Source organism: Branchiostoma lanceolatum, chromosome 9 (genome assembly GCF_035083965.1).
Source record: "Branchiostoma lanceolatum isolate klBraLanc5 chromosome 9, klBraLanc5.hap2, whole genome shotgun sequence".
Taxonomy (NCBI): domain Eukaryota; kingdom Metazoa; phylum Chordata; class Leptocardii; order Amphioxiformes; family Branchiostomatidae; genus Branchiostoma; species Branchiostoma lanceolatum.
Genome location: NC_089730.1, coordinates 13,699,890 through 13,719,584, shown reverse-complemented (window position 1 = coordinate 13,719,584; position 19,695 = coordinate 13,699,890). Strand labels below are relative to the sequence as shown.

At 43.2% G+C, this 19,695-nt stretch overlaps 1 protein-coding gene across 1 annotated transcript in view; it reads right to left on the bottom strand.

Annotated features, from left to right (window-relative positions):
* LOC136441577 (uncharacterized) overlaps positions 1-19,695 on the bottom strand; it is a 21,688-nt gene extending 1,993 nt beyond the window's left edge. Inside the window, exons 1-37 of the mRNA XM_066437936.1 lie at positions 19,568-19,695; positions 18,964-19,066; positions 17,421-17,611; positions 16,670-16,809; positions 16,117-16,280; positions 15,603-15,823; positions 15,095-15,253; positions 14,317-14,723; positions 13,792-13,868; positions 13,294-13,481; positions 12,992-13,131; positions 12,593-12,697; positions 12,087-12,221; positions 11,465-11,542; positions 10,831-10,996; positions 10,536-10,672; positions 9,940-10,047; positions 9,656-9,793; positions 9,121-9,206; positions 8,710-8,849; positions 7,750-7,886; positions 7,435-7,542; positions 6,829-6,969; positions 6,565-6,656; positions 6,253-6,362; positions 5,630-5,757; positions 5,234-5,341; positions 4,689-4,829; positions 4,437-4,522; positions 3,939-4,060; positions 3,436-3,575; positions 3,098-3,205; positions 2,646-2,798; positions 2,350-2,426; positions 1,518-1,636; positions 852-991; positions 37-144 (exon numbers count right to left, since the gene is read on the bottom strand). Of these exons, the coding sequence (XP_066294033.1) occupies positions 37-144; positions 852-991; positions 1,518-1,636; positions 2,350-2,426; positions 2,646-2,798; positions 3,098-3,205; positions 3,436-3,575; positions 3,939-4,060; positions 4,437-4,522; positions 4,689-4,829; positions 5,234-5,341; positions 5,630-5,757; positions 6,253-6,362; positions 6,565-6,656; positions 6,829-6,969; positions 7,435-7,542; positions 7,750-7,886; positions 8,710-8,849; positions 9,121-9,206; positions 9,656-9,793; positions 9,940-10,047; positions 10,536-10,672; positions 10,831-10,996; positions 11,465-11,542; positions 12,087-12,221; positions 12,593-12,697; positions 12,992-13,131; positions 13,294-13,481; positions 13,792-13,868; positions 14,317-14,723; positions 15,095-15,253; positions 15,603-15,823; positions 16,117-16,280; positions 16,670-16,809; positions 17,421-17,611; positions 18,964-19,066; positions 19,568-19,574 (4,908 nt within the window). The 5' untranslated portion in view covers positions 19,575-19,695. The remainder of the gene's footprint in view (positions 1-36; positions 145-851; positions 992-1,517; positions 1,637-2,349; positions 2,427-2,645; positions 2,799-3,097; positions 3,206-3,435; positions 3,576-3,938; positions 4,061-4,436; positions 4,523-4,688; positions 4,830-5,233; positions 5,342-5,629; positions 5,758-6,252; positions 6,363-6,564; positions 6,657-6,828; positions 6,970-7,434; positions 7,543-7,749; positions 7,887-8,709; positions 8,850-9,120; positions 9,207-9,655; positions 9,794-9,939; positions 10,048-10,535; positions 10,673-10,830; positions 10,997-11,464; positions 11,543-12,086; positions 12,222-12,592; positions 12,698-12,991; positions 13,132-13,293; positions 13,482-13,791; positions 13,869-14,316; positions 14,724-15,094; positions 15,254-15,602; positions 15,824-16,116; positions 16,281-16,669; positions 16,810-17,420; positions 17,612-18,963; positions 19,067-19,567) is intronic.

Below are 19,695 nucleotides of genomic sequence, written 5' to 3'. Positions count from 1 at the left end.
TGAAAGTTTCAAAGAGAATATCGCAGTTTGTCTTACGCTGGAATCTCTCGGCACAGGCGGGTCCTCCTGATATTTCCGCGGCAGCCAGAAGCACATTCTGTAGTCCTTCTCACAGCCTTCCGCAACCATGTCCACCGGGTTCATCTGAAGACAGGAGTATCAAGTTAGGTGGTAAAAAGTTTTCTATACACAACCATAGTACATTATATATCTATCTACCAACATTGCGGTACTTGCTACCTTCCTCAAGGCAATACTGACTGGTCCGACTTGCCACTGCAGCTAGGTGGTGTTGCAATGGGAATAATAATGCAGTCCCAAACGTGATTGAGCTTAAAGGCAGTTAGATACTTGGTGATTGTGTATGTGTAAAGGACTTAACCATTAAAGTACCAAGCTATTTATGGATGTAAGGGAACAAGTTAGAATGTTAATACACCGTTTACTTCCTTCCTAGCTTTATTTCATTTCCTCAAAATGAACATGGTTCTGGTGGAAAAATGAATGAATTCGCCGCAGCTAGTTAGAAAATAATTGCACCTCAGACAATACACTGGGTGAAACAGTTATATTGCATCATGCATGAAGAAGTCAGTTTGAATTAGGTATTCTAGTGACGGTGATTTGAAGTGGTATGTGTGGCAGTGCCACAGAATGCAGCTAAGGGCCCCCTATCCCATGGTCGAAGTTTCATTTTGCCGCCATGTGCACCTACCTACATGCCGAATATCATGAAGATCCATTCACAACTTTTTGAATTATGGTCTCCACAAACTCACAAGCCCACAAACGTCGCCGAAAACGCATCATGAACCTTCTTGGCGAAGGTAAGCACAAGGAGATTCCCTCACCTGGCGAAGAATCGGCACGTTCGCGTCTAACTCCGCCTCCTTGTTGTTGCTCCCGGATACGTAAGCCAACATGGACCAGGCGAACACGTTGGACGCCTCTTCCATGGAACAGCCGGTCACGTTCTTACACACCCAGGTACCTATACAGCCGTGAAATTAGGACAACACCAATCAGCTACAGTTTGTGTCTTTAAACAACATACATCCATTTTGGAATGTTGGACGCACATGTGTCTATGATAAAAAGGATACGAGATACACTGTAAATACATTTAAGTTTGTGTGGTTTTTATTTCGCGGTAGGGAGAAAATTGAGAGTTCGCAGTGGTTTGAAGTTCGCGTTTGAAACAATAGTCGCGCTACAGTCATAGGTGGGCAAAAGTTTCGCGGTGATTTTAAGTTCGCGCTGAATACGCGAAGACCGCGATCATAAAACCACCGCAAACATTTCTGCATTTACAGTATTATTAATGGGCTTAAATGACTTATGATTTTTCGGATACCTTTACAACAGCTGAAAGATGAATAACGATGTTCTAACGGTACTTAAGAAAAATCGTATGATAACTTCTATTACTTAACAACAGTTTCAGGAAACTGAACTTTTGCTATATACCATTTGAGTTTGAATGTGGCAAGTCAACATCGGATTTGGTGAATCTATACCTGGCATTATCCGTCTCTTTTCAAACCCATCATACTTCTGGACGCTCTGGTATTCCGGGCAGTCCAAACTCTGGCACATCCTCTCTGCAGTCAGCTGCTTGCCAGTGGTGTGGCCAGACCTGCCAACAGAAAGGTTATGTGTGTAGTTTTAGAAAGAGACACCTCTTCTGTATGTAATCATGAAAGTTCGTCTGTGTTTAGTAGCTACTACTGTAAAGGGTCTGTAAACAACAGTCTTGCCACTGCAGCATCACCTAGCAGTACTAGTCAGTATTGCCCTGATGTAGAATGCCTATTCTCCAAGCAGAGGTCTCGATCGGGGGGCTATAGCTAGTAGTGGCCGGGATTTTTAACGCTGCCCTCCGGATCCCTTCTAGCCTGAGTGCCAGCCTTTTTAGCTTCCGTACTCTACCCAAGGCTCAGCTTGGGTAACGCAGCGGAGCTTGTGTAGCGGACGAAAGCTAAAAAGGCTGACACTCAGGCTAGAAGGGATCCGGAGGGCAGCGTTAAAAATTCCGGCCACTACTAGCCCCCCGATCGAGGCTCTGCTTGGAGAATAGGAGGCCTACCGACATGCTGGCAGGTAGATGTTACTAGCTGTGTGTAAATGATCTTGATAGCCAGCAGAACTTCGTTCCTGTACAACAAGTAAACTCACTAAAGAATTGAAATATTGTATTGGAGGAAATCTTAGCTATGTACTTTTTCTGAATATCAGTTGAAAACGTATTTGTTTGCTATGATAATGATTATACAACATGTAGTTCTATAGACATAAAAATCTGCTTGCTTAGATTGTATAACTCAATTCGATAGGAAAAGTGTTCCTCACCTTTCTGGTTTGACCAGCCACACTTCGTGAATTTCCCCTCGCGGTCCACCACCGAACATGGCGGATTTCACATATTCCTGTGGGAGGGATGAAATAAAAACGATATGACAAATGCAAGGGTCACAGAGAGAATAGCACCTTAGGAAGGGAGACAATATCTTAAATACCAGCTCAGGACTGAGATTGTGTGCTAAATGACTTGGCTATATGTGACTCCACTATCTCTAAGCAAATAGAACAGTCCGAAAAAAGAAAAATTTGGCGTACTGTTAGTTAAAATCATACTGGGTCCCTACCTGTTTATACTCGATACCAGCTGCGTCTAGCTTGTCCATGAAGTCTACTGCATGCTGGGTAAAGGTTTTGTCTGTCTTGTCACGGAAGCTGGCATTGTACGGCATGGCGTAGACAACAGGACCGCGGCTGTGGTACAGGAACATCGCCCCAGACTTGTGGGGTGGGGGAAATACAAAGTAAATGAATATACATAATATTTGGCATAAAACTTTCATTTCTCTCTTTCACGCACAGAGAGAGAGCTAGAGAGAATGTGTGTGAGAGACACACACACACACAGAGACATACGCACACACACACGCGCGCGCACACACACACACACACACACAAACATATAAACACACACACACACACACACACATACACACACGGGAGTGTATGTTCATATTTGGTATCATGTAACTCTTATGTTTAGTTCTAGCATGAAGCCTATGAGATTTGCCTTACTTACCCCATGTGTTACTGACTTAGGAGGGTCCTCCTGGTGTTCTTTGGGCAGCCAGAGACAAATGGTGTAGTCCTTGTTACAGCCTCTTGTGTTCAGGACAGATGGGTGCATCTGGGAGAATTTCCATAACACTATCGTCAACTTCTTCTTGATGTAACAAATATCAGAATTAAAAGTAGATTTTAACCCTTAGCACCCTCAAGTAGGCGTTTGGCACACCATTCTCCATTACTTATAAAGTTAGGCAGCAAGAAGAAGATTTAAAAAAAGACCTATCAGATCGTAGATAACTTCAAGTCACATGTAGTCAACGTTCAATGTGGTCGTAATCACAGTCTTACCCAGATGACGGCCGGAGTTTCCGCTCTAATCTTGGCCTTCTTGGAGTTGCCACCGCTCTGGTAACCCAACACAGCCCAGGAGAACTCTGTGGATGCCTCTTCCATGGTACATGCGCTGAAGTTCTTGCAGATCCACGTGCCTACAGACGTGTTAGAACATATATCAAGTTGATGTGGTAGTCGATATTCTTCAAAATATAAAGAATGTCAAATCATTTTTGGCAGGTTATGTAGAGTGACAACATGAATTTTCGATTTGAGGTGCATTTACACTGCAATTGTTGATGTTACCGTCCACATTTCACAGCTCTTACACAGGCACCAGGAGTGTTTGGGAACATGTTAGCTACTCTTCTTTATCAGAAGTGACAATGAACACTACAATACAAGCTCGTCTGTGACCGAGATTGTTTACAGAGGCATTATTTTTCGACATCCTTTCAACATCTCTGATTCTGCCAAAGTAGGAAGTTTTAAAAGAGTCGTCGTTACCAATGACCTACCTGGCATTATCCGTCTCTCTTCGAAGCCGTCATGTTTCTTGATGCTCCAGTAGTTCGGGCAGTCCATCACCTTACACCTGTCCTCCATGGTAGAGAGCACCTTACCGCGGTAGTCTTCAGCACTGTGGACAACGTTTCACTTGTTACCTTTTCAAGAAGGTTATGGCTGTGTATGCATGTGTGTTGGATGTAAACAGCATAACTCGAGAAGGTGTCGATGAATTTGTATGCTATTCTATGGGTATCTTGGTGTTGGAAAAACAACGGTCAAATTCGATAATGGGTCGCCTAGTAGCTTCCTACGGCACTGCAGCGGAACTTCAAAGTTTGACGTATAATTTTCTGGAAGTGCTAGGGTCGTGATATTTAGCGGCGGATAGCTCTTAAGTGGTGTAGGTCTGGACCCCCTATCGTCTTGTTTCAAAATGTCTGCCAGTTGGTATTGCGTAAATCATACATTTTACCAAAAACCGAGCTTCTTTAGAAAGAGGTTCTTACTCTTCTGATTTGACGAGCCAGATTTCGCTCACGCGTTTGCTGTCAGGAACGCTCGGTCCATCGTACCCTACGGATTTCACGTACTCCTGGAGACAACAAAATATAGAAATCACTAAATGTTTGAAATCGCACATTGCATCAAATTATTCAACTCCTATGCTTGGAGAATTTTGAATGTCGATGACGGCGTTTATAATATAGAATGTGCGTAAGTGTGAAACATATCAAAAAGCTAACTAGACTGTGACATACCCGTTTGTATTTGAGACCTGCCCAGTCCAGTTTGCTCATAAATTCCTTCGCCCTTCGCTGAAACTCCTTATCCCTTCCCCTTCTCTCACCGCTGTAAGTCAGGACGTAGGCTACCGGACCGCGACTCCTGTACAGATACACCTGTGAGTGGAGACAATCATTGTAACACATCAGTCTTTGAACGTCAGCAGAACACCTGCAAGTATCTAGTCCGTATAACACCTTAATATTACATCGCAAGTTTGAGGAATGTGAGCCAGAGGTGCAGTTTCATGTAATGTTCGCAAAATAAGGGGGCGCTTCGTCAAAACAGACTTTATTTCCGTGTCACACATGGTTAACCCCATTTATTGCTTAAATGCTCCATAGCCTGTGGCATGGGGCTTTAAGCAAATCATACAGCTTGCAAATGGCATCTAGTTTATTGTCTGGAAAGAGAGAGGTCCAGGTAGTGTGCTTAAGATGCAAGATTTCGATCGGCTTGACACTCAGGTGAAATACCAGAATCATCAGACACACTGAGAGATAGCCCAGACGTTACCCACCCCGTCTTCAGTAGGTTGAGGAGGGTCCTCCTGATGCTTCTCCGGCAGCCAGAAGCATGTCTTGGTCTCCTTGTCACAGTCCTCACGATCCAGGTCAGCTGGGTTCATCTAAACGTTAAGATGGAGGAGTACGTTGGGCGAGGGTCTCGTCAAGAATACAGGGATTCAAAATCACATGCTTATGCACCTGTTTTTCCCTCCCTTTTACAATTGATAAATTCAAATAAAACACAACAACCATAACCTTGCCACACCAACGTCTAACGCTACGTGTGATCATATCCAATAGAGGAAGACCGTATATTGCTGCCTGGTTGTCAAAATTACAAAATAACATCCTTTCATGGTTGATAAGAGAAGTAAATAGCTGAGAAAAAAGAGGGACGACTCTCTTACAATCCGTAGTACAGGAGCTGTCATTTTGATCTTTGCATTTTTGCTGTTGCTGCCGGAAATGTAGTAAAACAGGGACCGGAAGGCGCTAGTCGTGGAGCATCCAGTAGACTTCTTACACACCCACATACCTGTATGTAAGAAAACATTCTCACCTCAACGTCAAGAGCCTACAGCTACAAGTAGGTTGACCAACTAGATACCCACGCTCTATGAAGTTGATTCTAATATTTATGAATGTTTATATTCCTTTCTAGAAAAACATGTAATCTCAGTATACTCAACGTCAAACTTGATATATATTCTGAAGATGACTCATATGTGATGAACCTCGAGATTAGAATATCGGTAAATCGAATACTGTACTAATCTAAAACACTTTGCACAAAATTAACCATCACCGAGAGTGCTTGCCACGTATTTGGACGCTCGCTGGTGTTTTAAACCCAGGCATGGTACATTCTGCTTAGCGCTCTGCACTCATGAGAACGGGTATGGGAGTTGAACATACCCCACAATCAATGGACTAGCCTCCTACCTACTGTAGTGGCCTGTTTGCCCCAGGACTATAGAAACAGGGATGGGCAACTTTATGATAATCCCCACCGATCCTGAGATTTCCGTACCTGGTATGACGCGTTTCTCCTCGAAGCCGTCATGCTCCCTGATGGACTTGTATTCCGGGCATTCGATCCGCTTGCACTTCTCGGAGACAGGATCCAAGATCTCGCGAGAGCTGGTGAAAGTGTGCAAGTTCAATGATTACTAAGTAGGTTCTCGGACTACTCTCATTGGTATATGATGAGATATCTAGGGACTGTCAGAAATATACACTATAGGAAAACAACACTGGTGTTTACAGTGCAGTTTATATGAGTAGTATTCTGTAATTCTTTTGAAGAGAGGTTTGCAAATAATCTGACAAGGGAACTACTTACTCTGAGGGTTCTGGTTTGATCAGCCAGATTTCATGGACTCGCTTCCTAACAGGAACATTGGGTCCATCATAACTGATGGCTTTCACGTACTCCTGTGAGAAAATAGTTAAAATTGTTACGTCAAATTTTTGGCAACTGAGATCACAACGCCCTAAGCCTACTCCTATAGTATAGTACATGTATATCCTACTCTACAAACATAAAATTTGCAAGGGAAAACGTTACCACCCGTTGTATAAGACTGTTGCAGAGAAGAGAGCTTACCGGTTTGTATTCGATGCCAGCCTCTTCCAGCATGTTCATGAATTCCCTAGCTCTGGCAGCAAACTCTTCCTCCCCCTCTGCCCTAACGCCACTGTACGTCAGCACGTAAGCATGCGGGCCGCGACTCTGGTACAGGTACACCTGCGAAAACGATTGGCTATTTCAACTAGTGCGTGCGATACTGCTTCAGGTATCAGAATCCGTATTCTTTTCTGTACAGTAGGTAAGCATATGACACTGTCTTATGTTGTAACGCACCAACTTAAGTCTTTCTGAAGATTCAAATACGTCCCAGGTGCTGAAATTCTTTCAATTGTTTCAACTTAATGTTCTCAGCGACGGAAAGAACGTCACGTACACACGCCTAAGCTTTTAGATACGGAATTATCTCTCCGGAGACTAAAAGCGATTCAAAGAATGTATTGTTCAGTTCAGTAAATATCCTGTCTTTTCCTATGCCAAGTCACTGCTAAAAGGGAGACCTACAGCAACAATATATACTGTGTAATTCAAACGAATATAAGTTATCGTGAGTTTTTTTCCCCAGGAAACTCGCCACATGTTGGGAAGCATGTAGCATTCACATTTGTATTGTAAGGCACTCACCCCGTCTTCGGTGGGTTGCGGTGGATCCTTCTGATGTTCGGTGGGCAGCCAGAGGCACAGCTTGGAAAGCTTGTCACAGCTGTCCCTCTCCAGGTCAGCGGGATTCATCTGTATACAATGATTCCATGTGTGATGAGTCAATGGAAAACATAGACAAGTTACCAACACGTTTATCATTCAATAGAAAGTTAGAACGTTAGCTATTCTCAAATGCTAACTGAGGTATTTAGTGTGATGTCAATTGGTGTTCTCAGATAATGAAAGTATTCATCAGCGGTGAATAGCACACTTCTGATCACTTAGAGAAATACTCACAGCATGTAGAACGGGAGAAGTCATCGTAACCCTGGCTTTCTTGCTGTTGTTACCGGCGAAGTAGTTATACAGGGACCAAAACGCAGAGTCTGTCTCCGTCAGGGAGCATCGTCTCGTGTTCTTGCACACCCATGTGCCTGGAGAAGATATGGTACTTATTTCTTGATCATATTGCTTGAGTGTATCTCAACATTTTTATGAGGAGTAACAAATCACATGTAGGCAAGCTTCCGGTGTTTATATCACCAAACGATACGTGATAATATATCATTAAATCTTAATTATTTAGTTGACATAGCAATGGGCTGATACAAGCACATCATCATTATCCGGTCATTCTCAGACCAATGACACGTTCTTTCTAAGATCTACAACCAATGGTTAAACATAAACGTTATCCGTCAAGTAAAATAGTACAGTTGACCCTGATTGTACAATATATGTACATAGCAATGAAAGATGGCAGACTTCGATCCGTGCATACTGCTTTGTGACAATCCCCAGGCCCAAGGACAAAGTAAAAATAGCAGCACTGAGGATATATGACATCAAACACAGACACACACAAGCACGCGCTCACCAACGTACCCACGCACGCACGCACCGAGAGAGAGAGAGAGACAGAGACAGAGACAGAGACAGAGACAGAGAGAGAGAGACAGAGACATAGAGAGAGACAGACAGACAGAGAGACACACAGAGAGCTAGAGAGAGAGAGACAGAGACAGAGACAGAGAGAGACAGACAGACAGAGAGAGACAGAGAGAGACAGAGAGACAGAGAGAGAGAGAGAGAGAGAGAGAGACAGACAGACAGGCAGAGAGAGACTGACAGAGAGCTAGAGAGAGACAGAGAGAGACGGACGTGTAGGCAAGCCAAAAAAAAAAACACTTCACTGCCTGGGATGAAGTTAGCAACCCCACATTAGGAGCGTTTGTTACTATGTAAGTGGTACGTCACCTGGTGTGATACTTCTTTCGACGAAGCCGTTGTGTTGCCTGACATCCCTGTACTCCGGGCATTCCTGCTGACTGCATCTCTCTTCCACGGGATCCAGCGCCTCCTCGGAATCCTCCTCACTCAGGTTAACCCTGTCGTCACTTGGTTTACAACAAAAAGAAAACGGCAGTGCCAGTGACTGACTTGGCTTGGCTTGTCGGAAAATAAAAATCACCATTCTTGATGTTAGACATAAATGTTGTGACCATCAAAGGTCTATCAAATTAATATGTGACAACGTACTTCAATCATTAGAATTACTTGCAGGCTCTTTTGATGATGGCCAACTTGGATAGTGTACTAGTAACCTTTAGAATACTGTATCATTGTATCAGGCAGGCTGTCTATGACAGACAAGCGAAGACTACCTACTGTTCTGGTTTGATGAGCCATATCTCATTGAGGCGCTTGTTGTTTGGCACTTCAGGCCCATCGTAGGTTACAGCCTTCACATACTCCTGCAAACAACAAATAAGTGTTACATCAGCGTATAAGTACCTTATGTTTTAATATTCTTACATTGTGGCACGATGACATTGTCATTGCGGTTACGGCTGTTGATACAGAACCCGGAGGTACTGAGTTCTAATCCCTGAGAGGTCCCGATGTTGTGCCATTTTGAAGGGCACTTAGCACCAAATTTTTTCACTTCACAGGCGGGTGAAAATGAGTAGCTAAATTTTGTCACGGAAGTCTCTCATATAGAACTGTAATGGAGGCCCAGTACCAACCTCGTGTGTTACACCATGAGGCGGCCTAGAGGGTATGCAATACAAACAATCAGAACAATTTGTTTAATATTGTGGGTTGCTTCCTAACACTAGATATGTGATGTCCAAACCTGCAACATGGTGCGTGATCAAGAACAGATAAACAAATTATGCATTCTCGCAGTATGATAACTCACAGGTTTGAAGGAGATCCCAGCGCCGTCCAGAATGTGCATGAACTTCAGGGCTCTTCTGGAGAAATCCTCCTCCGTCTCCTCAACACCACCGTAGGTCATGACGTAAGCAACTGGTCCACGACTTTCGTACAGGTACACCTTAGGAAGCACAAAATAACATCTATCACACTGGTGCTCCCTGAAATTTTACTTTCCTATCTGTATAGTATATCTGCATATGGTAGTAAAATATCTTTACATTTACGCAGTGTTTCCATATGATGTATATATTGTAAACCACTTACCCCATCTTCAGTTGGTTGCGGTGGGTTGTTTTGATGTTCCTTCGGCAGCCAGAAGCACACCGTAGTCTCCTTGTCGCACCCTTTTCGTCCGAAGTCTGCTGGATTGATCTTAATCAACAAAAGAATAAATGTAGTAATAGTTAATCAAAAGCTACGTGGAGTGAATTCGCCACATGATTGATTTCTTTCCAAAGGCTCAAATATTTAAAGAAATCTGCGGGGAATGCAATTGTGTCGTTAAAACGCCTTTCTGTTCAAAAGAAAGCAGATCTTCGTTGATTCAACATCAGAATTCCCACGGGCCCATGATATTTCTTATAGACTATAGGTGCGTGTTAACTAATCATCATCATCATTATTGCCACAGTCCTCCTAAACTTGCCGGAATACGACAATGCTGAGGTTACAACTATCTAGAGAAATAGAGGTGACCAAGCAAAAACTAGTGACACCTTGCAGAGATGGTTGTGGATTGAAAGAGGCACAGCGATTAGCAGCTGACAAGACACATTGGAGAACAACGACAGTCCACCTTAGTACGTGTAGTTGCTGATATGCGGCGACTATCATTATATGACGATGGTGATCATAAGTACCGTTCGGAGAACAGGAGCTGTCGTCTTGATTGTCACGTTCCTGTCGTTGCTACCTGAGATGTAGTTCAGCAGCGACCAGAGGGAAGATGGCGTCTGCGTCAGGGAACAGTCACTGTTCTTCTTGCAGACCCACATCCCTGTAAACAATGATGTTTTCACTGTCAGTTTTCAACACCCAATCTACCGGAGCAGACAACAAGAGCTTGAACAGATCAAAGTAGTTTGTCTGAACTGCAACTCTTTCTTTTCAATAGGATGCATGTCAATTGCGTGATCGGTGTGTTAACTGTCGTACCTGGCATTATTTCCCTTTCCTCGAAGTTGTTGAATTTCTTGATGCTCTGGTACTCTGGGCAGTCGACGTCCTCACACATCTCGTGCATAGAATTACGCGAGACCTCGTGAGATGTCTCGGTCGTCTGTTTGAATGACTCGTCGCTGTCGTGTCTGGGTCTATATGTCTAAACATGAAGAGAGGAAGAAGGAAAAAGTGTTTTCAACACGTGTCTCTTTAGTGTCTGGTCATAGTCTGTAGTCGTTAATGTTGTTGACAAAACTACTGATTTTTTTTTTATAACGGATTAAAGAAGCATACAATCATCTTTTCTTGGTACACTCACACGCGCGCACACAAATATACATACACACAGGCACACACGCACACACATTCACACATACATACACACATACAATGTACACACACACACACAAACAGACATTCATACACACAGGTACGCGCACGCGCACACGCACGCACACATACATACATACATACATACATACATACATACATACATACATACTTAGTACATACATACATACATACATACATACACAAAGTCACACGCACGCGAGCGCACTCACCCACGCTCACATACACAGAACTGAATCTAGAATCTACGTCATTATCTTCAAATACAGTTCCTCACCGGGCCAGCCCTCAGGTTCCAGAGTTCATTGTATCTCTTCGTCTTCCAAGGGGCGTCGTAGCTGGCAACGAAGTAATTCTGTCGGGATAGACGAACGAAATATAAGTTCAGGCTTAATCTTCGGTGTCATAGAAGAAGAAGAACTTTATTTGCGCGACTATTGTAGCAGGTACAAAGTATGGCAACAACGGTAAACATAGAACAAGACATAAGTATGGAATAAAGCTATTCACTGCGACAAAATGACTATCTTAGGTTTTACATGATTCAAGTTGGGCTATCTAATTTTGATTATCATTATTTTTTCTAATAACAAAACAATCTGTTATATATTTGCCTATTTTAACACTGTATGAGCTGTTGCATCTAAATATATGAAACCAGAATCAGTGTGGGTCTGTTTTCCTTGATTACAAAGCCGAGGTAAATGTATGGGGCATCTGACGATTTAACGCATAAAAAGATTACATTTTTAGACATTTTACGTTGGTCTAAGAGCAGAATAAGTCCAGAATGAAATAATGGATTTTCATGATATCCAGCATTTGTGTAACTTGAACATGTGAACATAAATACAGACAAGTGAAAGATATTGGAAAATTGATGAGTGGTGACACCCTACCTCTGTGTATGGAACGTACTGGTTGACCAGCTGCACCATAAACGTGTGGATCAACTTCTCCACTTTGTCGTCTGTTGCCCAGCCGTCGAACGCCATGACCCAGACGTCGAAAGTGTGCTCGTCGTCGATGAACAACTGATCACGGTATACGTGTAAAGTGAAGTGAAATGTATCTAAATGCTGAATTGCAGCTAAGTACATGAAGGGGCAGCTCAAAGCACGTAATTTAAGTGATACCTGCCTCCCTAAATTCAAAGATATTTATCTTGTATTTGCACTGGACTGACTGGCAGTAGTTAGTAGTAGTAGCAGAAGTAATAGTTTGTACTATATTTGTTTGTTACCACGACTCTGCAGTCTTTGTCTTTGATCGTTGGCAAATTACCTAGTACCTACAAATAAGCTCGTTTTCGTTAGCTATTGAAGCAGTGTACATCATCAAATCAGATCAATCAATGTTATAGACCGTACTACCAACAGCGATGAACTTTCATGCATGTAAATACCTGGTCGTTCTTTGGTTTAGGCGGGTTTGCTTGGTGCTCCTTCGGCAGGAAGAAGCAGGTTGTGTGCTCCCTCTCGCAAGTGTCGCCACCCCGCACTTTCACCGTCTTGGTTAGAAAAAAGGGAAAATACGAAATACGCTATGGTTTTCGATCTTTTGTGTTCAATATACATGTTGTCACTACGAAATATGCTATGTTTTTTTTTATTTTTTGTGTTCGAACGTTCAATATACATTTTCAAATTCATATTGAACACGAGCGATCGAAAATCATAGCATTCCTTTGCACAAATTCAAATTCACCGGACAACGTCCAGGTGTAACCAACCAACATGGCGGACAACGCCTACGTCATAGTCACGTGAGTGCAAACGTAATTTAGAAAACACAGCACAATCACCTTAGTCAAAACTGGTGCAGTCATGGTGATCTTGATACCGGCAGAGTTCTGTCCGCTGATGTACTGAAATAAAAGCAGGAAGTTCTTCATCGCAGCCGCCTCGTAACTGCAGGACACAGTCTTGGTGCAGACCATTGTAGCTGTACAACAGAACAAAAATTGGTTGTTGCTTATTTCTGATGCAAAGTACTTTGTCACGCACGTATGTATTTCTCTTCTACCAAAGTGTATACCCTAAGAGTAAGCAATTAACTTCAAATATACAAATGCCATGGCCATGTGGTTGTGAAGAGTGCACGTACCGTTGATCACACTCCTTTGAACGAAGTTCTCGTATTTTTTGACAGTCTTGTACTTCGGACACTCGGATATTTCACACTCGTGAGGCGTGTCCGTGATATCATCGACAGGCAGGATGTAAGGTAGTGTCGTCTTGTCCTCCGCCGGAGCCACGTCCTTTTTGTCCTCTTCTTCGCTCCCATCTTCGTTCCTATCGGACAAAATGCAAAATTCCGTGCACAAATCTGTCGAATATTGTGATCAAAGATCTAAAAATACAAAAAAACACATACTGTATCATAATTAGTACAATAAAGATAAGGATTCACAACAGGCTAGCCGCAGTCATTTCACGTTTATGCATCCATCCTATCGTGACTAATCTTCCAGCAGATGTAGGGTCGGTTTTGTGTTTTACGCGTGTTTTGGTAAAACCTCTGAAACAACAAAGTGTAAAGCCATGAGCCAAAATCTCCTTGGAGATTACATCATGGCAGCAATGTATGGGAAAATGCTTCTACCTGATCTCCTCCCACCCTTTGAGCGCTATTTCGTCTGGGTTCTCCTTTGCGCACTCGTCATCGGTATCCAACCAGACCTGTTGTTGTGAAACAATGTTAGCCTCACACATGTAGTATCCACAACAATCACAATGTCTTGATTAACACAAGTACGTGCTCATAGAGGGAGGCAGTTGCACGAGATAGTAGAAATAGATGACCAGAAAGCGCTAAAAGATTGAAAGGAATCAAGACATAAATTGAAATGAAATACGCAGAAATTGTCTATTTCTGGATACCCATGGGCCAAAGTCATTGAATCGGCTTTTGGAAAGAAGCTTTCAGCGTGAAACTTCCTCCTGAGATGTGGATTATAGAAGAAGAAATTGTGATTTGCTTCCGTGGAAGTGGCAAAACGTGTTCTTACGTGAAAAATTTCGTAGTGAAAGTCTGGAAGCACAAGCGAGTGAAGTTCCACGGAGCATGTTTGATCTTGGAAATGGCAATAGATAACCGCAAGACTGAGTGATAGATTGATAGATATACCTCGTTGTGCCTGGCGAACAGCACGCCGGGATCGTTGTACGACGCCACGCGCATCACACCCGGCTTGTAACACTTCCCTTCCGCCCTCAGCCCCTGCCTCAGCTCACGGTAGTTACGGATGATGTTGTTTTTGACCGCGTAGCCGTCGAAGCACTGCACGTACACGTCCATGTCCACCGTCTGGAGGAACACTTCCTGATCACGGGACGATTGGGGAAACTCTCTGGACCACAATTTTTTCTGTGGTACAGGCTCGGGCGTGTCCTGCTGGTTTTCCTTGGGGAGGTAGAAGCTGACGGTGTTGATCTTGTCACAGGCAGGTTCTATTCTACCGGAGGTGTCCTTCAAGTTCACGTCCAGCAGCACCGGGGTGGTTGGGTTCATCTTCTCCTTGTAGCCGTTACTTCCTGTGGTAAACATACAACAGTGGGTAGTTTCATCAGGTAAAGTCACTGAATTAAAAGACTCTTTGTACTTGTATAACCAAGTGTTTTTATTCACCGACGTTTCAGTAAACGTCTGTCACCTTCCTCCGGGCAATTCTGACTGGTTTACACTGCAGCGATAGGTGTCGCTGCTTACAAATGCGGTCCTAAAAGTAAGTTTTACATACCAGTAAAATCACTTGGCTGTGTACAAAGAGTCTTTTTATTTGGTGAACATGTGACGTTAAGTAGTCAGGTCCCCTTTCCACTAGACGGTGGTCGTTTAGCGACCGTTTAGCGACTTAATTTGGATTTGTGTGACACTTGATTTTGTAAATAGAATACAAACATACCGTTTATGTAGTTGGAGAGGAACCAGAATCCCACAGTTCGCGCTTGCATGACGTCACACATCTCGGAGGTCACTGACACCATCTTGATCCCAGTGTACCGGCGCCTCTCGATCCCAGAGTCGTACCTCTCGATCACCTGATACTCGGGGCACTCCTTGTCTGATAAATGTTGAGAAATGAGAAATTATCATTAGCACAACAGAGCTAACATAGTTTCAGTCATCGCTGCAACCGAAGATAGGGACGATAGGTAGGGTCCTGAACTGACAATGAGGCACGTGGACGGCTGCAAGATTCGGAAGAGAAAAAAGAAGACTTCAAAGAAGAAAGATGAAATTGAGTGCCCAAAAAAGGAGTAAGGAGGAAGAATGACAACAGATAAATCAGGAAAAAGGCTAAAACCGCAAAGAAGATGTACATTTTGTAAAGTGTATTTTGATAGTCGCAGAAAACAATGTATTTGTATGCATGGAAATGTATGTAATGATGATGTTATCTGAAAACTTACCAAGACAAAACTCTTCACGATCGCCACATTGAGGCAAGGCATTCCCAGCGTAACCCTGAATGGGTCCTGACATCCGCACGTCACTCTTTGCGCAGGACTGGATGGGGAAGGGTCTAACGGAGCCGGCAGTGAAATCTGCCTTTCTTTTGGGGTACACCTGGTCCATGATACTGGAGCCCAACACCCAAATCTCGTTGCGACGGTGGCTTTCCTGGGAAGGGCTGTGTAAAACGGAGAATATCGATATAGATTTCTGCTCCTCACCCTTTTGCTCTTAAAGCACTACTAGACTACATGAGAATGACATCGGCAGTAATACGCCCGATGTTCGTAGGTCCCACAGCCCCGTCCAATGTGATGGGGTACATTTTCAGGTAAAAATGACGATGGAATCTCTTGTGATTTCTAAATTCGGCGACTTTTTGGTGATCAACAAATACGGCTCAAGCTTGTTAACTGTAAGACAATGGCTCAATCCCTGTACAAGATCAACGTGATACGGGTCAATACTTACGCATCGTACTGCGCTACAAAGTAGAAGCCGTCCTTGAAAGTCTCGTTGTTCTCTTTCAGCTTGCCAACTAGGTCCACGTAGTTGGAGTGGGCGTTAGAACCGGAAGCCCATCCGCCGTACGACTTCACGTACACTACCATCTCCGGGGTGTTCTCTATGAATACCTACAAAATGAAGTGTCGCGATTTGATGATGAGTACCACAGTATCGTTATGGAGGCGGCAACGGTGTCTAATGTTAGTTGGTATTCCAAACATTGAGCAGGCGGTGTTGCAATTGCCTCTTCTGGGATGATGAAAGAAAGGAGCTGTTTAATACTTAGGTCACAGTTGCAAAAGGGGGCCCTGCCGGGCAGTTCACGTGTGTTTTGCACTTTCGGGCGTGACCTCTACGTGGCCGCGTGGGGTACATTGCGGCTACTGGGCTATTGTGGGGGTTAAAATCAACGCGGGACCTGTAATATGATATGCGCCGTGAGCTAATCGTGAGCCAAAGTTACCCTGCCCCCTCTGTCGGTAATGCTAAACCAGGGGGTCGGGAACGGGGGCCTCACCGCAGTGTTTGTTGGCTCTGGCGGGTCATCCCAGTACACCATGGGCAGTAGCAGAGAGACGGTGTACCGCTCGGACAGCAGGCTCGTCCTCTCTGTGGGCACCTGTATCAGCACGGGATGAGCCGTCGGTATCTTCACCCCTGAAAAATGATAAAACAAAGACATACTGTAAATATTGAAATGTACACGGTGTTTTTTTTCCGCGGTTTTCACAGGTACTTCTCCACTGCGAATTCATGACAACTCGAATATACATTGACGGTCCGCCTCAGTGAAAGACTGAAGAGCGGCGGAGATGAGTGAGTGAGCGAATATACGTTTCAATGCATTGCTACTGTGCTACATAATTGTTTTAAATGCAAACTTTAACGCACAACCTCATTATACCTCCTACTGTGAAATGAAGTCCACGTGAAAATAAATGAATTTACGTGGGACGGGGGACGGTATCGACCTCCGACAATCTTTGATCCCTTACTGACATCAACTTTCCGTAAAGAAAGTGGGTCAGTCTTGCCTGGGTGCCATCCTATTTCTACCGGGGCTCCTACATTCGCTACCCTAACGAATGTAGGAGCCCCGGTAGAAATAGGATGGGACCCAGGCTAGGTCAGTCAGACGTGACTGTTTTAAAACGGCACAAAATGAAGATGAAAAAGGCCTGCTACGTTTCACTAAATCTGAATAAAAATGATTTACATTTCTAGCTGTACTGCAACATAACTAACTTCAAAGTAAACCAACATCCTACCAGCATCGTTTTCTTCATCAAGATACTTGGACAGCCTTCCAAAGCCGCGCATGCCTGCCTTGGTGAGGGTGACGTCAGTGACTGTTGTGGACACCCACTTCGCATCCTTGTACTTCCGCACTTCATAGTCGTCTGTCTCACAAATGCTCTTAAAGTCAAGACACTCTACATTGCAGAAGTCGGGCTGTTTCCTGCTTGAGCAAGAATGATGAGTTCTTTATATCGCCATTTCATGCTAATTGATTGGAAGCGAATAAGATACAGAGCATAAGTCGTGTATATACAATGTAGTACATGTACGCAAAGATAGTGAAACTGTGGAAACCATGCACGTAAATCAACTTAACTAGTAACCTCCAATTTTACATTTATCTATGTCAGCTTTCACTTCTTATCTGAAGGAATTTGAGTAAGGGGTGTCCTGTGTTTTGAGTGTGAAATTGTTTGCTGATTTTAGTACAGAGACCATTATCATAAAGAAAAACGTTGATTTTGGATAATTGGCAGAAAAACTGCAAAAAAAGATGGTCACGTGATTACCTACACGAGTTTTTGCGAGACCACGTGAAGATGACTGCTTGTACTAGTGTCACCTTATCTTTACATGGTATGATATATTGTCAACTTTGTATAATTGTATTTACACAGCCGTATATGCTTCTTTTATCATTTATGTACATATGGAAATTTTGTGGTGTTCATGTGTCATGCAGTTTTGTCCAGTCAGTTTGGACCACAAGAAGAGTAGCTGTTAAGCTAATTGTGGATCCCAATAAATTCAAACTCAATCAAACCACCTCTTATCTTTCTACCTCTTACCACCCCGTCATGCAACGTGAGCAAGGGTCTTATCTAGTCAGCTGTTTTCTAGGGTCAAAGCTTATATCAACATTTGTCAAACCGCGCGACACCAATCTAGCCTACAACGTGCGTTCTAGTCACGTTGAAAATATGGCGTGTTTAATCCTGGGCACTGCCCCTCAAGGTTTATCAATAAAAGGCTTATCATGTTTTGACTTCAAACCATCAAGGACGATACATATTGAATGTCCTTAATCCGAGGTAATGTTACAGCAATACTGCTGTTGGTGTTGTAGTTGTTGTTGTTGTTGTTTTGTGACTTCAAACTTATTGCCGTAATGTTCCCATGTGTCTTGTAGGCCCAAATCAAAATTTAGTGAGATAAGCATAATGTCTTATCAATGTGCGATACACGTGTCAGAACAAAGAGATGTCAATCATCGTGGTTCTTATTTACATCATGGCGCAAAGATTGTTCAAACATGGCGTCATCTTTGTACGATGGGTGAGTTGCGCAACAGGTTGTTGTGCAACATATTTTAAACTGGCTCGGACCAAGACAAAAAAAAGATCACTTATTAGAAGTCAGATTTGTGAAAATCTGAACAATGACTAAAAACTGCAATTACACAGTTAACCTGATAGCTTAGGAAATTTGTCGTTCAAAAATCAGTTTTAAAAGTTCTGTTGCGTCGATTAGCAAATTTTACTTTCAAAACGACATCAAGGTTTTTTAACTCACCGCGTGTTTTGCTCTGTGGAGTCAGGCGGTGCTTGGATGATTCTAGCCGCCTGACACACGACCACACACCCCAGGGCGAGGAGGCAGCTCCGTAACATCATGGCTGGAAGGTAATAAACAAGTGTTTTTGATTAGCTGACGTCTTTGCAACCTCGAATGTTGTCAATATTTACCAGCCTAAATTGCTCTAAGTGTTGTTGAATTTCAACTACCTCTACAAATCGGAGGTGCCTCAGAATATAACATTTGTTACCTTGGACAATTAGGAATTATTGTGGTGGCAGACAAAAAAAACGTATGAATATATTGTATAAAAGTAAGTACTTCTGGCCTGGGTACCTCCTTGTAGTTTACGTTTTCTCCTTTTACCCACCCCACGGAGTAACCGTTGACTACGGCACCCAGACTAGGATAACTCTGAGTGGATGACCAAAGATTCTGACGGATTTCTAAGGACCATTGAAATAAGATTACGTTTTATCATACCTACACGACGACAATTAAGATTATCTCTAAAGTTCTTGCCTGCCATGGTGATATACGTATCTTATATATATGCCTTGCTAGCAATATATTCTATGAAATAAGGAGCGAAGATATGTACCTCTCATCAAGAGCTCCACTGCGATGTGTTTTCAGAAATGTATCATTCAGTGGTCGAAAGAAGTGCCGCCAAGACAGCCAATATTTGAACACGTATTCAGCAAACGTGAGGTCATCTACCTTAGTTCG